A 20,920-nucleotide genomic window follows, 5' to 3' on the forward strand; every position below is an offset into this window, starting at 1 on the left:
GATGCGATTTGCCTTCTAATTAATTATGGTGTCTATACTATCTTGAGAAACACTAATTTAAGTCAAATCACCTCTGGGGACACATGAATGATGAAGACATAATGGCACTTTCATCTTGTGAGCACAGCTCCATGACGTATCACAGTGACACTGGCTTAGTCTCACAGCAAGACTAACAATCATAAGGGTCATAGGTAAATACTAAAGACAGTAAAACTGGTGGGAAAAAGGAACTAGGTGTGGGAGAGGTGCCTTGGAGCGCTTCTTAATGTCATTCTGTGAGTGCAATAGCTACACGTTGCTTACCTTTGAATAAATGAGAACCTGATTACAATGATAAGAAGTAAAACATATGAACAGACTGAAATAAAACACAATAATCCATAAATACCACATAAGAAATGTTATCCAGAAATCACAGTTTGTGCTATCTGAAAACCATTTATGCAACGACAAAACTAGAGGTTAATTACTTTTTATTATTGAATTATACTGCAAAGTCTACATCTACAATTTAATCAGGAAGAAATGCTTTGCATTTACATCAAGGACACATTTATTCTAATGGAATAAAACAGACACACACAAAAGACCGAGTACATGTTTTTAAAAAATGACTACATGTTTCACTTGGTCCATTTTTGCTATTTGGACCACACTTTTAAGTGAATTGATCTTACATACATGTTAAGTCTGATTTATCTCCCCACATTTTTAAACACTAAATGAAGCTTCTCACAATTTCTAATTATAAACAAAAGGCTGAAAACAATATGGGAAACAAAGTTTCAAAACAAAGAAAATTTGAGTAAAAGGTGCCCCCTCTATGGCTCATCTCAAAGAAACATTTTACTCAGAGAGGCAAACATTTCTGATCTAGGAGTAAGTTTCCCACTTACTTTGCAAGGACCCACTCATTCTGCAGGAAGACCTACAAGTCTTTCTGGTCTCAACTGCAAAGTATGTGAAAATGTGTATGAAAGATCTAAAAGCTAAATATTAGAATAAGGCTAATTGAAATCAAAATTGTGTGCTGGTCTAAATATACATCTTCAGCTTCTTCCTTTTTAATAAGTATTTTTATTTCAGATGCATTTAAAAATAACTTACATTTTTAGTGTGCTTTATGGTCAATGACTGTGAAGTTGAAACTCAAATGAGTCGGTTTAAAATTTTTGTTTCATTTGATTCTATTGAAATTTTAATCACCTACTACTTTAACCAAGTTATTCATGAGGTAAGTTTCAGCTTAAAAAAAAAAAAATCAACCACAAAGATAACCATTTCAAGAGTACACAAAATCATAATGCCGGCCGGGCGCGGTGGCTCACACCTGTAATCCCAGCACTTTGGGAAGCTGAGGCGGGCAGATCACTTGAGGTCAGGGGTTCGAGACCAGCCTGGCCAACATGGTGAAACCCCGTCTCTGCCGAGGCAGGAAAATTGCTTGAACCTGGGAGGCAGAGGTTGCACCAAGCCCAGATCGTGCCACTGCACTACAGTCTGGGTGACAAGAGCGAGACTCCATCTCAAAAAAAAAAAATAAAAAAATAAAATAAATAAAAAATAATCATAATGCCCACCTCTTATTCAGAGTATACAACTTTATTAACTACCACTTATGATGTAATATAAAAGCAAGTACTTTTTGTACTTTCTTTTTTGTTTTTGAGATGGAGTCTCGCTCTGTCGCCAGGCTAGAGTGCAGTGACGTAATCTCGGCTCACTGCAACCTCTGTCTCCTAGGTTCAAACAATTCTCCTGCCTCAGTCTCCCTAGTAGATGGGACTATAGGTGCGCATCACCACGCCCAGCTAATTTTTTGTATTTTTAGTAGAGACGGGGTTTCACCATGTTGGCAGGATGGTCTTGATCTCTTGACCTCGTGATCCACCCGCCCTGGCCTCCCAAAGTGCTGGGATTACAGGCGTAAGCCACTGCGCCCAGTCCTTTTTGTACTTTCTAATCAAATTATGCTGGGAAATATAGGGCCAAAAAAGCTTAGCAAAATTTGTTTCTGGTAACAAGACAATGCAATAATGAATCCAAATGAAACATAAGACCAGTGTTTACAATTTCTAACTTCTAAACAAACATACACACACTTATCTAAAACATATTTTGGTAGCAAAGTGGATGACTGAATAAATGTTTTGCTGTAAATAAAAAATACAGATTTCCAATTATAGCCTTATAGCTAGCTAAACAGCTTTTCAAAACATGTATAGCTAGCCAACAATTCTCTAAAATATGTATGTTACACTAAAAGATCTCTGCTAAAAATCTACTGTATGTAAATGGGTCTTACTGAAGTAGGACTTTCATGATACTGTGTCTTAAAAAGTGAGTATGATAGGGCTACAACAATATTACTATTAATAAAGGTTACAGAAGAGATTATTGCTGTACTTTTCCTCATAAACACCATCAAACTGTTGCAGTTACAAAAAGTACAACCAAGTTACTTTTCCTCTTACTGAATTTCATTATGTTTCACATATTTGTAGTTTTTATTCAGCAGAGAATAATTCTTAAAATCTTTTCTGTAAGAATTCTAAGTATTTAAATGTGTAGCTTCACATTATACTATCATGTTTCGCCCTTCTTGTTTCCCAAATACACAAAAAACATATACATTTTTTCAAAAATGAAATAAGATGCCCACATTAAAAAAATAAAGCCTACAAAAAGTTCCAGAGCTAAAAAAGATTATTCATATGGCACAAAGTGATCTCCTACTAGTCCAAAGTTCAAAAACATTTTAATGAAGTCCATTTATATATATTTTGTTTGCTTTTCAATGAAATACTACATTTATTGAGGCAAAATCACATTTTTTTAGTTCTTGGAGTCAAGTGTACACAAATGTTTTTCAACACAGTTATTAAAAATAGGAGACCAAGTTGAATGTGCCAAAGAGATACCATTCAGTTGGATTTTCTAGGGTCAACATGAAGAAAATTAGAGAAGGGATTTACTTGGTTGGTTTCCATAGCTTGATAGACCAAAAACAAAAAAACTGCCACAACAACAAACAGCAAAATTTTTATCCATACGGGAATGGAGCGTCCCTTTTTTGTCTTTTCTGACTTGACATCTGCCAAGGGAACATACTTAGGAACATATTTAGATGAAAAAGACTCCTCCATCCTGAAATCACTGAGTTCTAATGGCCGGCCTGCAGCCCCTTTGATTGGTCTGCGGCAACTAGCACTGTTGGGAGTGAAAGGAGGAAGAGAAAAATAATTTTAGATAAAGCCATGATTTAGAGAAATAACATAAAATGTCATTGCCACTCCTAATTCCAAGCACAGTCCCTGAGGTAACAGTAGAAAATTGATACATATAAAGCAGTGAGGTCAGTCAGCCTATTTAAAACTTCTACACATTTTCTATTTTAAAAGTTAGATGGGCCGGGCATGGTGGCTCACGCCTGCAATCCCAGCACTTTGGGAGGCCAAGGCGGGCAGATCACCTGAGGTCAGGAGTTCAAGACTAGCCTGGCCAACATGGTGAAACCCTGTCTCTACAAAAATACAAAAATTAGCCAGGCATGATGGTGGGTGCCTGTAATCCCAGCTACTCAGGAGGCTGAGGCAGGAGAATCGCTTGAACCCAGGAGGTGGAGGTTGTAGTGAGCTGAGATCATGCCACTGTACTCCAGCCTGGGCGACAGAGCAAAACTCCGTCTCAAAAAAAAAAAAAAAAAGGTTCGATGCATATTAGAAAAGAATATTCAGAACACTGATAGTCACTAAACCTGCCTTCTTAAAGGCTCTTCAAAGCTCATGTTTAGGAGTAAAGAGGAAAAACAAAACAGTTTTGGTTGTGTTTCTTTCAGTTAAAAATTAAGGTATATAAACACAGCCTTTTCAATTAGAAAAGAGAAACTCGGGGGGAAAAAAGTATTTCTCACTAGATTTTCGTTTAGATTTTAACATATGAATTAAGTAGTAAGTAAGTGATTTATTTTAAATCCTCCATTTACCAATTGCAATTTCGAAACTCATTCAACTTTCAAGAATATTTACTGGTGGGCTTAGGGGAATTAAACTGCTCCCAAAAGAACAGTTCGTTCACTTATTTATTTAAGAGTCAGTGGGTAGACAGAGTCTCATTATGTTGCCCAGACTGGTCTCGAACTTCTGGGCTCAAGCAATCCACCTGCCTTAGTCTCTTGAGTAGCTGGGACTATAGGCATGTACCATCGTACCTGGCTCCAAAAGAACAGCTTAATTCTGAGCAGAAGTACAGTAACTTTGTGATGAAGAATTAAAAATAAAGATTCCCTACTAGAATACACTAGTACTTGTTTAAATGTATCTGAATACCTAATTCCTGTTGGTGTAGATGCTTCATAGGGGAACATTTCCTTAAGAATATCCCTTTCTACTCTTCTTTCCTCTGTTTTTTCTCCCACCTAGTAAGAAACAAACAAACAACCACAAGTTAAAATTTAGTGTAAACATGCAACAACTAAAACATAAATAAGTTTTAGAGAACAAAATGCCTTTAAATCTATCATAGATTTTACAGCTGCCATTTCTAAATTATTATCTAGGTATCCACATGCTTCCAAGGCTCTCTTCAAATTTCTTGAAGATACCTTATATATGTGGTTATTGGAGTGAAAAACTGCCACACATTTAAATAACTGGGGGGAAAAAATTCAGTAATCTAACATGGCAATGCTAATTCCCTCATTGATTTTCTGTTTTCTACTATTAAGAGTATACTGTTGGGCTGGGCACGGTGGCTCACACCTGTAATCCCAGCTCTTTGGGAGGCCGAGGTGGGTGGATCACCTGAGGTCAGGAGTTCGAGACTAGCCTGACCAACATGGTGAAATCCCGTCTCTACTAAAAATACAAAAATCAGCCAGGCGTAGTGGCGGGCACCTGTTATCCCAGCTACTCAAGAAGCTGAGGCAGGAGAATCGCTTGAACCCAGGAGGCGGAGGTTGCAGTGAGCTGAGATCGTGCCACTGTACTCCAGCCTGGGCAACAGAGCAAGACTCCGTTTCAAAAAAAAAGTATACTGTTTCTTCATTTATTAAGAATTCTGTAGTAAAAGATAAAATACAGAAGATACTCAACATGAACCTTTAGCAAATTTTATTATATGTTTTAAAATTATAGTCAATGCAATATGCCCAAATTGAAAAAAATAATAATGTTTAGCTTGTTTCACTGTTTACCTTTATGTCCAGAACAAAGTAATAAATGTTTCAGCTCCTTTTGTAAAGATTCATTCAAATTAAAATGCACCATGCAGTTAGTACTTTCAAGCTTAATTACACAGGAGTTAACCCATTCCAGCACCACATAGAGTTATGTTAAAGTCTCTTATTTGACCCGTCAACAAAAGAAGTGTAGCCTCCCTCACAGCCCAGCAGCACTTTAAAACTTGCATCCATGACAAACAGAACATATTACAAGCAGAACACAAATGACCACTCCCTTGAAAACTGGAACTTAAGAGGGATACAGTGGCAAGAGGATAGTATTAGCATGTCAAACTATATTAGTTAATTTCTGTTTTCACTAATAAAAGTGTCCTTAAAATAATTTATGCATATTTACACACACCACCCAATAAAGCTCTGCTCCCTCCCACTCCAAAAAAATATATATATATATAAATATTTCCTCTTTGAAAGATCAATGATAGCATCGATCTAAATTGTATTCATTTACTTCAGCTCTTGTCAATGGTTTCTTTGGTGCTCTTCTGGGTATGTCTGAGAATTCAGTGATTGGCAGAATAGGAGATGCATGCTTGAAATTTCCAGTCACCCTATTGACAACCTGCCAAGATTCAAATTATTCAGACTCAGAATTATCCAAACATAACACAGACACTTAAAAAGAAAAGAAAGATATTTTATCTCTGTAATATTAGAAATTTTCCCTTAGTAGAGATTTAAGCAACAGAGCCTACAAACGCAACTTAGTGCCTCACATATGAAGCCTCATTCTTCAAATATTTTAACAAAAAATATCCTTTTACTTTCTTGAACAATGAATTAGATTTCTTTACATAAATTGGATATTATAGGAAAATTCTAAAATTCAGAACTATATGGGGAAAATCAGTTTAAAATTATTTAAAAAAAACATATAAATTTGAGATTTGCCAAAATTCACCACCTCCCCATTTCCAATTAAAGGGTAATTTACAAAGAATACCACTTGTATAGTTTATGAAACATATTTACTAAGGATTCGTTGCTTGAAGCCATTATAGTTTCAGCTATGGGAGTACTCTCTGAAATTACTGGACCATCTATACGAAAATGTTCTGAAGTTTCCACCTGTTAGTTTGAAAACAAAACAAAAACAATAAATATAAAATAATACTAAAACCCTACCAATCTGAAAACCCAATTCTAAGGAATAAGCCTTGCATCACCCTTTTCCTTGGAGTTCTTCTTGACCCTCTTGTAGATTCCCTAGTTAATGCCTGCAGAGGTCCGCCTTTTGAAGATCCACTTGTCCATTCAGTCTCAGTTATTCCAGCTTGAGAATAGCTCTATTCAAGCATCAACACATTAACAAGTCATATTCTAACATCAAATACTTTAATAACGGCCATACTGGCATACTGAGAAGCCAAGAAATAAAAGTCTCCAAATGCCAGCATTTACAAACAATGCTATGCCCTCAAAATATTCCTAATTATGTATTAATTGAACTGATATTTAGGCATCAGAAAACACGTAAAAAGTGCTAACATACACTAAAGAATCCACCTATAGTAGCTCACAAATTATCATAAAAATGATGGGAAAAAAAGCACATCAACTATCACCAGTTCCCGTTTTGACTCACTGTTTGCTATTTGGCTCTAGTATTGGAGCTACATCTCTGTCTAAACAAAAAGCAGACTGATCATGACTTAGAAGAAAGTCATCTATTGTAAGTCAGTTTCCTTTTAAAACAAAAACACAAACTTTTGTAATTGTTAGCATAGATTAAACATTATTATTTTCATATGGTCAGAATCACTTTAGTAGAATCAGTTTAAATTATAATCCCACATATAGCTTATTTGAACTAAAAAATTCTCAGGTGTCAAACTTTTCTTGGAAACAGATACAAAATTAGGTAGCCACAAAAACCCTGTGGTCACTCTTTAATCAATATGCAAGCCTAATGTCACTTTCAAATCTCAACGCTATCCATGTCACTATAGAAAGACAGAAAACAGCTGCCTCAGATTAATTCTCAGTCTCAGATTAATTTCTATGTTCCACTGATCATTCCTCATTTTAAAGAATCCAGCATTTCTTACATACTGGTTTAAAACCCATTAGATCAGTTCTTCTTAAATTGTAATGTGCCTATCAATCACTTGAAGCTTTTGTTAAATGCAGATTCTGATTCTGTAGCTGTAGGGCCCAAAATTCCGCATTCCAAGTAGCAAGGTTTTCAGTTTTGAAGCCGCTATTACCAGATGATTCTTTTAAATTCTTTTAACTAGAGAATATCCATCAATGATCAGTATTATAGTAGAGTGTCCTTCTGTTGTCACTTTTGCTTTCACGCCAATATTTAACCTAGATTACTGATGGTTTTATGTCCAAGTCAATGTCTATTAAATTTAAAGACATTTTTTTTTTAAACTTTAATCCTGTGACAGGAGTGGTCATCCAATAAATACGCCTAAATGGCTGGATGTAATACTACCAAAACTCCACAAGTTACAGACATAGTCTCATAAATCATGGTTTTGTATTTATCTATATTTGGAATTGACATTGTAAGAGTTTTAAGTCACAATCTGAATCTCTGGGTTCCTTATCCTATCAATTAGGAAGTATTTGCTGAATGCAAAATTGTCAAAAAACCTCCGCTCACCGCAACCTCCACTCACCGCAACCTCCACCTGCGAGGTTCAAGTGATTCTCCTGCCTCACCCTCCTGAGTAGCTGGGATTACAGGCACACACCAGCACACTTGGCTTATTTTTTTGTATTTTCAGTACAGACAGGGTTTTGCCATGTTGGCCAGGCTGGTCTCCTGACCTCAGGTGATCCACCCACCTGGGCCTCTCAAAGTGCTGGGATTACAGGTGTGAGCCACTGCACCTGGCCAGAGTAAGTGCTTTTTAATAGTCAAATTACCGACTATTTGAATAGACAGAAAGGTAGTTTTATAATCTGAGATTCTCAATCCTTGTGGCACAGTACCATCAAGGAGAGCTTTAAAAAAAAAAAAAAGGCAAATGCCCCCAACTACCATAACCAATTAAATCAGAATCTCTTCAGGTCTGGGAATAGATAATTTCTAAAGCTCCTGAGATAACTAAAAGCCATCTTAAAGGCCTATCAATTTAAGTAAAACATGACCAATATGGTTACTCATACTTTTATTAAAACAAAAAACAAAAACAAAAAACAAAATAGCCTCATATTCCTCCATTTGAGAACAGTACTTTCAAACATTGCTGGTGGGAATGCAAATTGCTTCAACTCATATGCAGAGAAATGTAATGGTGAAATTACCTAGCAATTTTACTTGTACGCTTCCCCAAGATAAACTGGCAAAAAATATGCAATGACACATGCAAAATGCTGCTCCATGGTTCATCCTGGCATTATTCATAATAACATACAGCTGAAAACAACTCAAATATTCACCAAATGGAGAGTGGTTAAATAAATTACAGTACATCCATAAAATGCAGTTGTACAAAGCAATGAGGAAGATGGCTACATTCCGATATGGAGTGATCTCTAGGTTATGTGTTTAGGTTAAAAATGGAAACGTACAAAGCAGGCTGCATTTTATGTAAAAGGGGAGCATATAAAAATCTATATATTTACTTATATTTTCAAAAAGAAACAAAATATACATCAAAACTTAATAAAAATGCTTATCTATAGATGGAAGGGAAAAGGACAGAAGCCAAAATTCTGACTCTACCTTATTTCATTATACTCTCAACACCATTAAAAAATAATAAAAGAAAAAGCAATCCTAGCATTAGAGAACAAAAAAACCTAACTATTAAGTTGGTGGCTGTATGACACAAAAAAATTCTTTCAAGTGACTTTAAGCACAGTGTTTTGACTTTACATTCTAGTGGGATATGTCCTAAAGACAAGGAAAACAAAACCCCAAATTGCATTTAACAGTCTTATTGTTAGTAGTAATACTGTATTATTTAGAAACACATATATGTTGTGATACTTACATAAGTAACAATATCATTTGAAGAACCAAGATATTCAGCATAAGATAAAAAAGATACAAGTATAACATAACCCAAAATTAGCCTGTATTTGTAAATTTGAAATATCACCATTAATTCATGATTTACCTAGCACTACCTACTGAAAAGACCCAGAAACAATGACAACCAGTAGGAATGAACACGTCAGCATCCAAATTGCTTCTCCCAAACAGTATTTTCTATTAAAAGGATCAGGGTTCCTTGGAAACATGGCTGATTCCAGGTATGACGCAGGAAGTATACATGAGCCTGGGATGTCTTACTATTCCAGAAAACAAGAAACTATCAAAGATAAATGGGGGAAGGAATTAAAAAATACAGGATCCAACTTAGTAATTCCTAATGGCTAGAGATGGCACAATGTGAACACCAAAAAAGAATGATGACTGTAACTGATCATAAATCCAATACATAAAAAACCTCAAAATAATAGACCTAGGCAATAATCATATGACAATGGCTGTTAGAACCATTAAATGAAAGGACAATGTGGATCTTTATAACAGATGGATTAACCTTTCAAAATCTTAATCAATTACTAATTTTAGCATCGCCAGAAAGACATTCTATATCTCCTAAAACGATGTAATAGGAAGGCCACAATATCATTTAAGTATTCTTGTGAAAGAAACTGAACGTGGATCTGACCAACCCTCTGGATCTGTGCTGTCCTAATATGGTAGGCCCCTAGCCACATATGGTCATTTAAATTTAATTTAAATTAAAATTAAAACATAGTTTCGGCCAGGCGCAGTGGCTCACGCCTGTAATCCTAGCACTTTGGGAGGCTGAGGCGGGTGGATCACCTGAGGTCGGGAGTTCGAGACCTGCCTGACCAACATGGAGAAACCCCGTCTCTAGTAAAAATACAGAATTAGCCGGGCGTGGTGGCACATGCCTGTAATCCCAGCTACTCAGGAGGCTGAGGCAGGAGAATCGCTTGAACTTGGGAGGCAGAGGTTGTGGAGAGCTGAGATCACACCAACTTTGGCAACAAGAGTGAAACTCCATCTCAAAAAAAACCAAAAAAACAAAAACAACAACAACAGCAAAGAAAAACTGAGAGTTTCTCAGCCTCACTAGTCACCATCCAAGTATTCAATAGCTAGTGGCTACTGTAACGGATAGCACGGATATGAAAAATTTCTATCACAGAAAGGTCTACTGCATAGCCTCACTACAGATCTAACCCACTCTACAGGAAATGCAGCGTATAGAGAAGCTAATTAAATGACATAAAGAAGCAACCTAACAAATCCAGAATGTTGGGAAATTCTGTAATGACCTGGTTTCTTCACCAAATAAATGGAGGGAAGAGAAACAGTTACAGTGGTAATAGCTACAGACTTGAGAGACTAAAACAATCAAAAATTAAACCGGATATGTGGATCCTGTTTGGATCCTGATTTGAATAACATAATCATAAATGAAACATTGCTGAAACTAGAGAAATTTAAACATGAATTAGATACAAATAAATTATTAATTTTATTAGGTGTGATATTGGCACTGTCACTGGAACAGCACTTATCTTTCAGAGATATATGCTAAAATGCTGACTTTTTAATGCGTGAAACAATATGTCAAAGACTGCTTTAATATACTCCAGGAAAAAGCAAAACAAAAAAAGCAAAAGCAATTTAGGGCCAGGCACGGTAGCTCATGCCTGTAATCCCAGCAATCTGGGAAGCCAAGGCGGGTAGATCACCTGAGGTCAGGAGTTCGAGACCAGCTTGGCCAACATGGTGAAACCTGGTCTCTACTAAAAATACAAAAACTAGCCGGGCATGGTGGCAGGAACCTGTAATCCCAGCTACTCACGAGGCTGAAGCAGGAGAACTGCTTGAACCCAGGAGGCAGAGGCTGCAAGTGAGCCGAGATTGTGCCACTGCACTCCAGCCTGGGCGACAGAGTGAGACTCCGAAAAAAAAAAAAAGTAATTTAAAAAGCTGGAGGGTGTGGGGTGATGAAACCAAACTGGTAAAACACTGACAACTGTGGCACATCTATGACTGGAGGGTCATTAAACTCTTCCCTCCACTCTTCTACATGTTTTAAATTTTCTGCAATAAAGCCACTGTCTAATTCTGCCTGTCATCTAAACCTACACTCCTTTGACTAGTTATTCTGCCCCTCAGTTTGGATTCCCCCAAATCAATTATCCCTTTGACCATCTCTATTTTTTATTTATTTATTTATTTATTTATTTATTTATTTATTTATTATTTTTGAGACAGAGTTTCGCTCTTGTTGCCCAGGCTAGAGTGCAATGGCGTGATCTCGGCTCACAGCAACCTCTGCCTCCCGGGTTCAAGCGATTCTCCTGCCTCAGCCTCCTGAGTAGCTGGGATTACAGGCATGCGCCACCATGCCCAGCTAATTTTGCATTTTTAGTAGAGACGGGGTTTCTCCATGTTGGTCAGGCTGGTCTCAAACTCCGGACCTCAGGTGATCCGCCCACCTCAGCCTCCCAAAGTGCTGGGATTACAGGCGTGAGCCACCATGCCCGGCCTATTTCCTTATTCTTCAGCATGCTCCTGAAGCTATTTGTTAGGACTACTACATAAAAGGACAATAAAACATGTATTCCAGTATTTGGTTCCATGTTAACAAAATCTTCATTCATTCAATGCTCTGTATGTTCTTGTCACAAAGCTCATTTCTAACAAATCGTTCTGAAATTCGACTTACCAACTACATCAAATGAAGAGAGAGACTGACTTGCCTTAAGGAATCAAGAATAATTCCTCTAAGGATTTGATTTTAAAACGACAAACAGGCTGGGCGGGGTGGCTCACGCCTGTAATCCCAGCACTTTGGGAGGCTGATGCAGGTGGATCACCTGAGGTCAGGAGTTTGAGACCAGCCTGGCCAACACGGTGAAACCCTGTCTCTACTAAAAATACAAAAATTAGCTGAGTGTGGTGGCATGTGCCTGTTATCCCAGCTACTTGGGAGGCTGAGGCAGGAGAATCGCTTGAGCCCGGCAGGGTGGAGGTTGCAGTGAGCTGGGATCATGCCACTGCACTCCAGCCTGGGTGACAAGGGCGAAACTCAGTCACAAACAAACAAAAAAAGTGATAAATAGGAGATGGAAAACATAACCAACTGGACAAATCTTCCAGCTAGACATAGTAGGGGTAAGGAAAATGACTCTAGGAATAGCTGTCTTATAAAGCATCAGCCAAATCAATGCTACATTAGTCAATACTTTGTTCTCTGTAAACAATACTAGGTTAGTCAATAATTTGTTCTCTGTTCATTTATACCTATACTTATTTTCTCCTTAGTTTCCTACATTTCCCTTTTGAAAAACTGAAATGCCTCTTCCACAATAGAAAAGGTAAATTTTCATCTGAAATAAGGAAAGAAAACTGTGGTCTTAGGACCAGACTAGCTTCTGAGTTTAGGAAAGAATCACAGAAGACAAGACAGGCAAACATAAAATCAAACTCAGAAATCTAGAGACAAAGACATAAATATAAAACCTTTCCATTGCTTTTTAAAGAAATTGCATCCAAAGTGTCTAGATATTTCCACCTTTTAAAATATCTTTCAAAACGCCGTATAACTGGCTTTGAACTACATCTAGCACAGACTCAAACACAAATGAGACATTAAAAATTTGCTTTTGCTGTAATCACAGGCTACACTACTGACAAAACCCACAAAGTTTAGATTTTTAGTATCATTTAACAACAGAATTAAGTTTATTGAGCGTGCTGGAATCTGGGTGTCAACCATTAAAGGCTAAGACACGGATTAGTGTTGTCAGGAGGTTATTTATACCTGTACACGGTGATAATAAAACTAAAGATACCTGATTGTGCTCAACTCTTCTTTGCTTGAGTGTTACTGGAGTCTTTGCTCTGCCCTTTAGTGGTTCTCTCTTCTCAAGCTTGAGCTCTATTTTAGAGTCTGGAAATAACATTGGAGAAACCATTACTCTCTGAAACACTCAATAAACGATGATGTTATCCTAACATTAATCGGGAACCCTGGTTTTAGGCACATTAAAAGGTAAAAAACAAGTCTACTGGTAATACCTCACTAGTCCAAAATTGTTTAACTGAAATTTGTCTTGAAAACTGTTTATCCCATTTTTGCTTATCTCCCTTACCCTTTCATCTGACAACCACTTCTTCCTACCTATTCTCCTCTCCTTTATCTGGGACTCACAGCTTTGAACATGAAGTGAATTCAAAATGCTCCCACGAAAGCTTTTCAGTAAGAACAATTTAGATGTGGAAAAAGGCCTTTTAAAATACATAGTTGTTACCACTGTTTTGTCCATACAGTATACTACTACTGTACAGCAAAGGTTGGCTTACTAAATTAAAATTTGGAATAGAGAAGGGAAATTTTAAAAATGAAAAAATTCCATATAGTACCAAGCTTCTATAACAATAAATGGTAACTGTCATAACATTAATAAGTACAGTATAAAAGCTTTTTTGATGTAGTTACAAAAAACCTAGGTACAACTCAGGTAAAGAAGGAATCTTGTTCACAGAAAAATACGACCAATCACAGGTCACTTCTTGTCCCATTCCTTATAATAAAAATAACATTTCTTTGAAGAGAAGTCAATACTTACATACTTGACTTGTCACCATGATAGTTATTAACCTAACAATGCAAGGATATGTATTTTTTAATAGGCTTCAATATTCCAGTCTCCTAGTCTTAAATTCATCATCATTTGAAGATCTAGGTTTTGAAGACTGATTTTAGTTAACATCCCTGGCCGGGCATGGTGGCTCACGCCTGTAATCCCAGCACTTTGGAAGGCTGAGGTGGGCAGATCACCTGAGGTCAGCTCAAGGCCATCCTGGCCAACATGGTGAAACCCCGTCTCTACTAAAAATACAAACATTAGCCAGGGTTGGTGGCAGGCACCTGTAATCCCAGCTACTCAGGAGGCTGAGGCAGGAGAATCGCTTGAACCCGGGAGGCAGAGGTTGCGGCAAGCCGAGATCACGCCATTGCACTCCAGCTTTGGGGACAAGAGCGAAACTTCATCTCAAAAAAAAAAAAAAAAAAAAAAAAAAATCCCTTTTTGTAGACATTTATCATGGTAGAGCAAAATTAATAAGTCAGTTATTACTTCTAAAACTTCTACTACCAAAAATCTAAGTTAGATTACTTTCTTATCAAAGAGACAGAAACGAAGTCAATTCTAAAGTTTTACATGAACTCTGAACTTATGTGAAAAAGTGGTCAAGACTTCTCTATGTGTCTTGCTAACTTTCCAGTGTTAATAGTAGTTAGTACAGAATCTATTTAATACTTGCAGGTTTCCCAGAAAAGAACAGTGATTTTTACCAAGTTAGTTTAAACAGTTCAATCTTTATTTAGGACTAAGATTTCGAGTCCATCTCCCAACACTTCTATCAATGGATCTGTCAATATATCTACGTTTGGTACAACCCCCAGCAATATAAAATCTATTTTATGCTTTGTTAACTCAGAATCTAAGAACTAGAAAGCACAAAGTAAAAAAAACCATTAGTAGTGGAATAGAAATCGATTAAACAAATAAGGTATCTGGTTACAGATTAATTCCTCTTATAAATTTAGATTCCAACAGTCAATAAAAACATGGTCCTCAAACAGAAGAAAAACCATACAATAATCAGAATATTTTCAATTATACCACTGAAATGTCAAAGTGAGTTTCAATGATGAAATGGAAAAGGGGTGTTCATATACAAATGTGTAACTTGTTGCAACTCCAAGAATAAAGCACACAGAACATGTTTCTGGAGACCACACAACACTGTTCAAATTTAACAACTTTATTGAATTTGCAGAAGCATTCTACAGTAATACATTTTTAAAAATCACATAGCACTCAGTAGGTACATGTATACATGTACATTTCAGAAGACAACAAATAAAATTACTCTCAGAAAGCTGCAAAGATGGACACATATAATCTAAGAATGTCGTAATGGCCAGAGGGAGTACCCAAGAGACCATATTTTATTATGCTTAAGGCTACTATTTTCCACAATACCTCTGCAGTTAAGACTCTTATCTTACAATCATAGAAATGAAAAGATGGTAATACACTGCTTTATACAGACATACAGATACTGGGATATAGTATAATTTCTTATGGCTTTAAAAAAATTTAATTTGCTTTTAGAGTCTATATTGCTAAACTTAACTTTCCACAAAATACAATATATCATGAAAGCAAAGTATTATTTTTTAAAAAGCCCCATCATCTGACAAAATAGATGGTGAACATGCACTATCCCAGGATATCTATTATTATCCAAAGAAGTGTTTCTCAAAGTGTGGTCCATGGTAGTGGTCCATGAATTGGTTGCTACCCGTCAATGAAGAGATAAATTACTTGCATCAGAGTGTAAATCAATACATTGCTTTAGCTATTAATAAAATTTTGCTAAAAAGTCAAATCCTGTCATTGACCTAAAAAGTATGTCTAGATTTAAATTCTTGTGCATGCTTATCTTGCCTGTGGATAAGTAACAGTTTGTAGACTGGTGCTTTGAGTTGCATTGATCTAGACTACTATGATTGATGTTGCAGACACGAATAAATAACAAGCAAAAGTAAGAAAGTATGAGCAAAAATATGGACAAGTTATGGAACGTGAAAAGATACTGACATAAAAGTATCAAAAAGAACAAAATCACTGTTCTGAATGTGTAACAAATGTTTAATTCTGTCCTAGGTATAAAGGAAGATGCATATTATTCTATTAAACAGTAAATACTCCTTTTATCCTAATTAGAATTTTCTTAGTTTTGGAGAATTGCAAAAGCATAAGTAAAGCAGGAAATAGAAAACAATTTAGAGACTAATATGTGATCTAGAAAGCTTTAAATTGTTTGTACCAGGCTTCCTATCTATGCAAATCTTTAAAAAAGACAAGTAGTTCTACACAGGCAATTACTTTTATACTGTAATTTGATGGGTAGAAGCTTAACATTTTGTAATTAGCCCTATCTGGAAACTGAAACAACCTTAACAGAAAAGAAAATGTTGGCATAAAAGTACCTGAAAGATAAGATAGATGTCTTTTTGTTCTTAATTTTACTAGTGTTTATTTCCACGCTTTTTAATTACTTTGCATACTTCTCCTCCAAATAATGTTCCACCTTTAAAGGGAGTGGAAGCCAGCTTATTCTTAGAAGCTAAATTAATTTTGCAATCCTTCAGCCAGAGGTATCGACGGCCTACAGTGGAATTTCCCATGGTATGGGCAGCCATCTTCACTTCATCAAATGCAGCTTCACAAATATATGAGGCCGCATCATATGTTTTGCTCAGAATCCCAAGTGCTTGGTGGGTACGACTAGGATCTGAGCTAAGAATCTGTGCAGCTTGACTAATGTCTGCCTGCATAGCCTTAGCTACAAAGGCAGTGTGGGTTGCAATCTGCAATGCTGATGCTGCAGCTTCATATGCTCTACAGAATGCTAAGTCCAACTGTTGATCGCAAGACTCAGTGGAGGCTGCTTGAATACCTGCTAGTGGAGTGGCTTCAGAAATAAACCCTAGGATTTCATCATCTACTTTTGGAACTGATAATATCTGTGTTGCCTCTCTGGAAGAAACTGGATATTTGCATGCCAGTGAAGGCAGCTGCCTGTTAACTTGCTGCCATTCTTCTTCAATTACTTTTAAAACAGATTCATGGAAGGGAAAAGATAGTTCTGAGGCATCTGTTTTATCACGCTGTGATTGCTTAGACACTTCTAGACCTAAGGTAGTGAGTGAATCAGAGACAACAGTTTTGGCAAAAGAAGACATCAGTTCGGATCCAGGTATGTTCTGAAATGCCACAGAGGAACCTGAATCCCTTTCCTCCACTGACTTCTCACTCAGTCTAGGGACTTTTCGTGGAGGAGACAGGAATTCAGTTTCTTGAAACTTAGACTGATCAATTCTCTTCTGTATGTTTTCTACATCCAGTGGGGGTGTAGAGTTAGAAGTTCCAGGCAAACTACCTACCCCACCCTGGACCAACAGAGAATTGACATAATCTCTGATTGCCTGGGCAAGTGGCGGAGAAATTAGTTGTGAGCTCTCAGACTCTTCTAGTGCTTTCCTTTTACTGGAGAGAGGCGACTGATCTGAAATATGGGACCTCTCAGGACATAATGGTTGAATTCCACTTTTCTCTCTACCGCAAATATTTTCTACTATGTCTTTATAGTAAGCAGTGGTGGTTTCTTTAATCAGTGAAGGAGAAGCTGCAGTACAGACCAACATGGCACTGTGTTCAGGCTGAGAAGATGACGAAGAACTTTTCTCTAAACACCTATCATGGCTAGACTTGCATGAAATAAACAAATTCCTTTCAGAGGCTAACTTCTGCAACTGTCCCCTGCCAGGCAAGTTTGTGGCAACAAGAGGCTCCCTAGGTAGGTCTCCCTTAGAAGTATGTACTTTCTTAGCTGCCTGTAGTTCGGTACTGCCCAAAGGAGGACGGGTGGAGATTTCAGGAAAAGAAATACCCTGAAAAAATCCACCACCAGAGGGAGTAGTTCCAAGTTCAGAAAAAGGAACAAAATCCCTAGTGGACTTCACTTTCTTGTGTTCTTTCTTCTTTCCTGTAGAGGCAAAAGAGGCAGGAAGTTTAAGCATTACCTGTGTTTGAGCTGATTTTATTCTTTGCCTCTTTGCTAAAAATAGTGCTGCCAAAGGAAAAGACTCTATAATTTCATATTCTGAACTAATCTGCCAGATTTGCCCTGGTAGACAAAGCTTATTGAGATATAAACAATCTGGGTCAAAATAAATAATCACAAGTCATATTAATTAAAAGTTTACAAAAATCAAGTTGTACTTATAATTTTTAAAGGACATTTATTTCACGTACTATCCTCAAAAAAATTTTAAACATCATGATCAAATTTTAAGATACTATATAGTCTACTAAAAATATCGTCAAAATATTTACTTTAAAGTTGCCTTGAGGTCAAATTAACAAAAATTGTGAACAATTTAAATGCCTATCAATAGAGAACAGAGAAAATATGCCGTATTTAAATGCTACCACTATGTATTAATTATGAAGAATAAACAGATATGTAAATAATAGGATTAATTTCAAAAATAATGGAGTAAGAAAGAGCAAGTGATAAGATTTAGCATATTGTTTAAGTTTTTTATTCTTAAAGTATAAAATAATACCATGTATTAGACAGATGTGTATGTGAAATATAAAACTTGAAAGATGGGCATTGAATTAATAATAGTAGTTACTTCTGTGGAGGTGATAGGTACAGGTAAGTACGAGGAACTTTGCCTTTACTTGTAATACTTTATTCTCTCAGAAAAATGAGATTTGAAGCAAAAAAGGCAAAGTTAACTTGCAATTTCAGGTAATGGAAAATCATGAATTTGTACTATGTTGTTTCTTAGAATTTTCAATAAAATGTATTTAAATCCAATTACAGAATTACTCTAATGACATGAATAAAATTTGTGTATCTTGCCAATATTGTTTTAAATTTTACTTTCTTCGTGGTCACTGTATTTTGAGTGTGAAAAAATTACATACATTTGATTAACATCATTTAAAATTTTACCTTCTTCATTGTCACTGTATCTGTCAGAATCATTACTTCCATTCTGCCTTGTATTTTCTGCTGAAGAAGAAATTGTTGGCAGAGGAGTAGAAGATCTTGATTCTGTTCCTTGTTCCCTCAGTTTCAAAAGCTTTTTCTCATATAGCTTCCTGGTTGTTCCTGGATTAAGGCAGAACTTGCTTTAGTACTTGTATCGTTTCATTTAGGGTGCAGCTCAGACACTATCTTCAGCAACATTTTAAGCTATTTTCACCCTTTCTTTTTCTAAACTCGAGTTCTTAAAAAAAAAATACTATATAATGTAGCCAGACATAGTGGCTCACGACTGTAAACCCACCACTTTGAGAGGCCGAGGCGGGTGCATCACCTGAGGTCAGGAGTTCGAAATCAGCCTGGCCAACATAGGTAAACTGTATCTCTACTAAAAATACAAAAACTAGCCGGGCATGGTGGCACACGCCTGTGATCCCAGCTGCTTGGGAGGCTGAGACCAGAGAATCACTTGAAATTGGGAGGCAGAGGTTGCAGTGAGCTGAGATCGCACCACTGTCCAGCTAGGAGAGGAAGTAAGACGCCGTCTAAAAAAAAAAAAAAAAAAAAAAAGGACGTGGTGGCTGATGCCTATAATCCCAGTACTTCCAGAGGCCAAGGCGAGTGGATCACCTAAGGTCAGCAGTTCAAGACAAGCCTGACCAACATGGTGAAACCCCGTCACTACCACAAATACAAAAAATTAGCTGGGCCTGGTAGTGGGCGCCTGTAATCCCAGACACTCAGGAGGCTGAGGCAGGAGAACTGCTTGAACCCAGGAGATGGAGGTTGCGGTGAGCTGATATCGCACCATTCCATTCTACACAACTATATAATGCACTCTTTTCACAACAGGTGGTTTTTTGGGAAACGACATTTCTTTTAATAGCATGAAATACATAGTAGATTAATACAGGCCTTACTATAGACCATCTACTGAAAAGCCATGTATAACTATTTTTGACTGAAGTCTTGCATCTATTTTCTCTACTACTACGTAATAGTACTTGCCAAGGTAGAAAAATCACATGTAAGTGGATTTACCTCTATGAAAAATAACTATGATTAAACTTCCACAACTCTAAGACATTAATATGCCTGTATTCAGTTATGGGGAAAAGATAAGTTCTATAAATCAGATTTAAATATAACAACTTCGCAGTTAAAATGACCTTTTATGGAAAACACATATCACAAAGCAAAATTGATTACAAATTCTTAACACATTTGAACATCAGTGACCGTTTAAAACCAAAATAGATTTTATTTTGTTTTACATTAACTGTGTTATCTTTCCTTAACTCCTGTAAGATGAGCAAAATGATAATGGATATTTTTTAGAAGCAACATGTGTCCAGAAATGTTATATAAATAGCCTTAAGATGAACAGGTCATATATCAACATATAACTTAATGTATGCTGATATTATAACACACATTTTTCAGTGTCTCCCTTTCGGTTTTTTTTTTTTTTTTTTTTTTTTTGAGACAAGGTCTTGCTCTGTTGCCCAGGCTGCAGTACAGTGGTGCGATCATAGCTCACTGCAACCTTGAACTTGTGGGCTCAAGCAATCCTCTCACCTTTGCCTCCTGAGTAGCTGGGACTAAGTGTGCACTACATGCCTGGCTAATTTTTTTTTTTAAATAGAGACAAGGTTTCACTATGTTGCCCAGGCTGCTCTTCAACTCCTGAGCTCAAGCAATTCCACCACCTTGGCCTCCCAAAGTGTTGGGATTACAGGCATGAACTACCATGCCCAGGCCTTTTAGAACTTTAAACAAAAATTTTTTTAAAAGTGTTATGTATCTGTTGGTGACTGTATATGAGTAAGCTTATGATTATTTGGAAGCAGCTTATACATTAAAGCAAAATATTCTAAATGCTTATTTGCAACTATACCTATAGCAAAACCTACCAAATCTCTAGTGTCCACAATTTTATGTAACTTAGAAGATCAAGACCAGACGCAGTGACTCATGCCTGTAAGCCTAGGACTTAGGGAGGCCTAGGTAGGAGGACTGCTTGAGCCCAGGAGTTCAAGACCACCCTGGGCAATATAGTGTGCCCCCATCCCTACAAA

At 36.8% G+C, this 20,920-nt stretch overlaps 1 protein-coding gene across 4 annotated transcripts in view; it reads right to left on the reverse strand.

Annotated features, from left to right (window-relative positions):
• Positions 1 to 425: 425 nt before the first annotated feature.
• The window catches only part of TMPO (thymopoietin), a 36,056-nt gene continuing 15,561 nt past the window's right edge, over positions 426 to 20,920 (reverse strand). Inside the window, exons 3-9 of one of the 4 annotated variants that reach the window (XM_004089144.3) lie at positions 18,810 to 18,968; positions 13,058 to 13,155; positions 6,412 to 6,531; positions 6,218 to 6,313; positions 5,697 to 5,807; positions 4,332 to 4,420; positions 426 to 3,213 (exon numbers count right to left, since the gene is read on the reverse strand). In XM_004089144.3, the coding sequence (XP_004089192.2) occupies positions 2,928 to 3,213; positions 4,332 to 4,420; positions 5,697 to 5,807; positions 6,218 to 6,313; positions 6,412 to 6,531; positions 13,058 to 13,155; positions 18,810 to 18,968 (959 nt within the window). In that variant the 3' untranslated portion in view covers positions 426 to 2,927. Of the gene's footprint in view, positions 3,214 to 4,331; positions 4,421 to 5,696; positions 5,808 to 6,217; positions 6,314 to 6,411; positions 6,532 to 13,057; positions 13,156 to 15,017; positions 17,829 to 18,809; positions 18,969 to 20,920 lie in introns of those variants that run through there. The other 3 variants (XM_030819791.1, XM_012500191.2, XM_003259700.3) reach the window with 3 other exon arrangements.

The sequence above is a fragment of the Nomascus leucogenys genome, chromosome 10, assembly GCF_006542625.1.
Source record: "Nomascus leucogenys isolate Asia chromosome 10, Asia_NLE_v1, whole genome shotgun sequence".
NCBI classification, from domain to species: Eukaryota; Metazoa; Chordata; class Mammalia; order Primates; family Hylobatidae; genus Nomascus; species Nomascus leucogenys.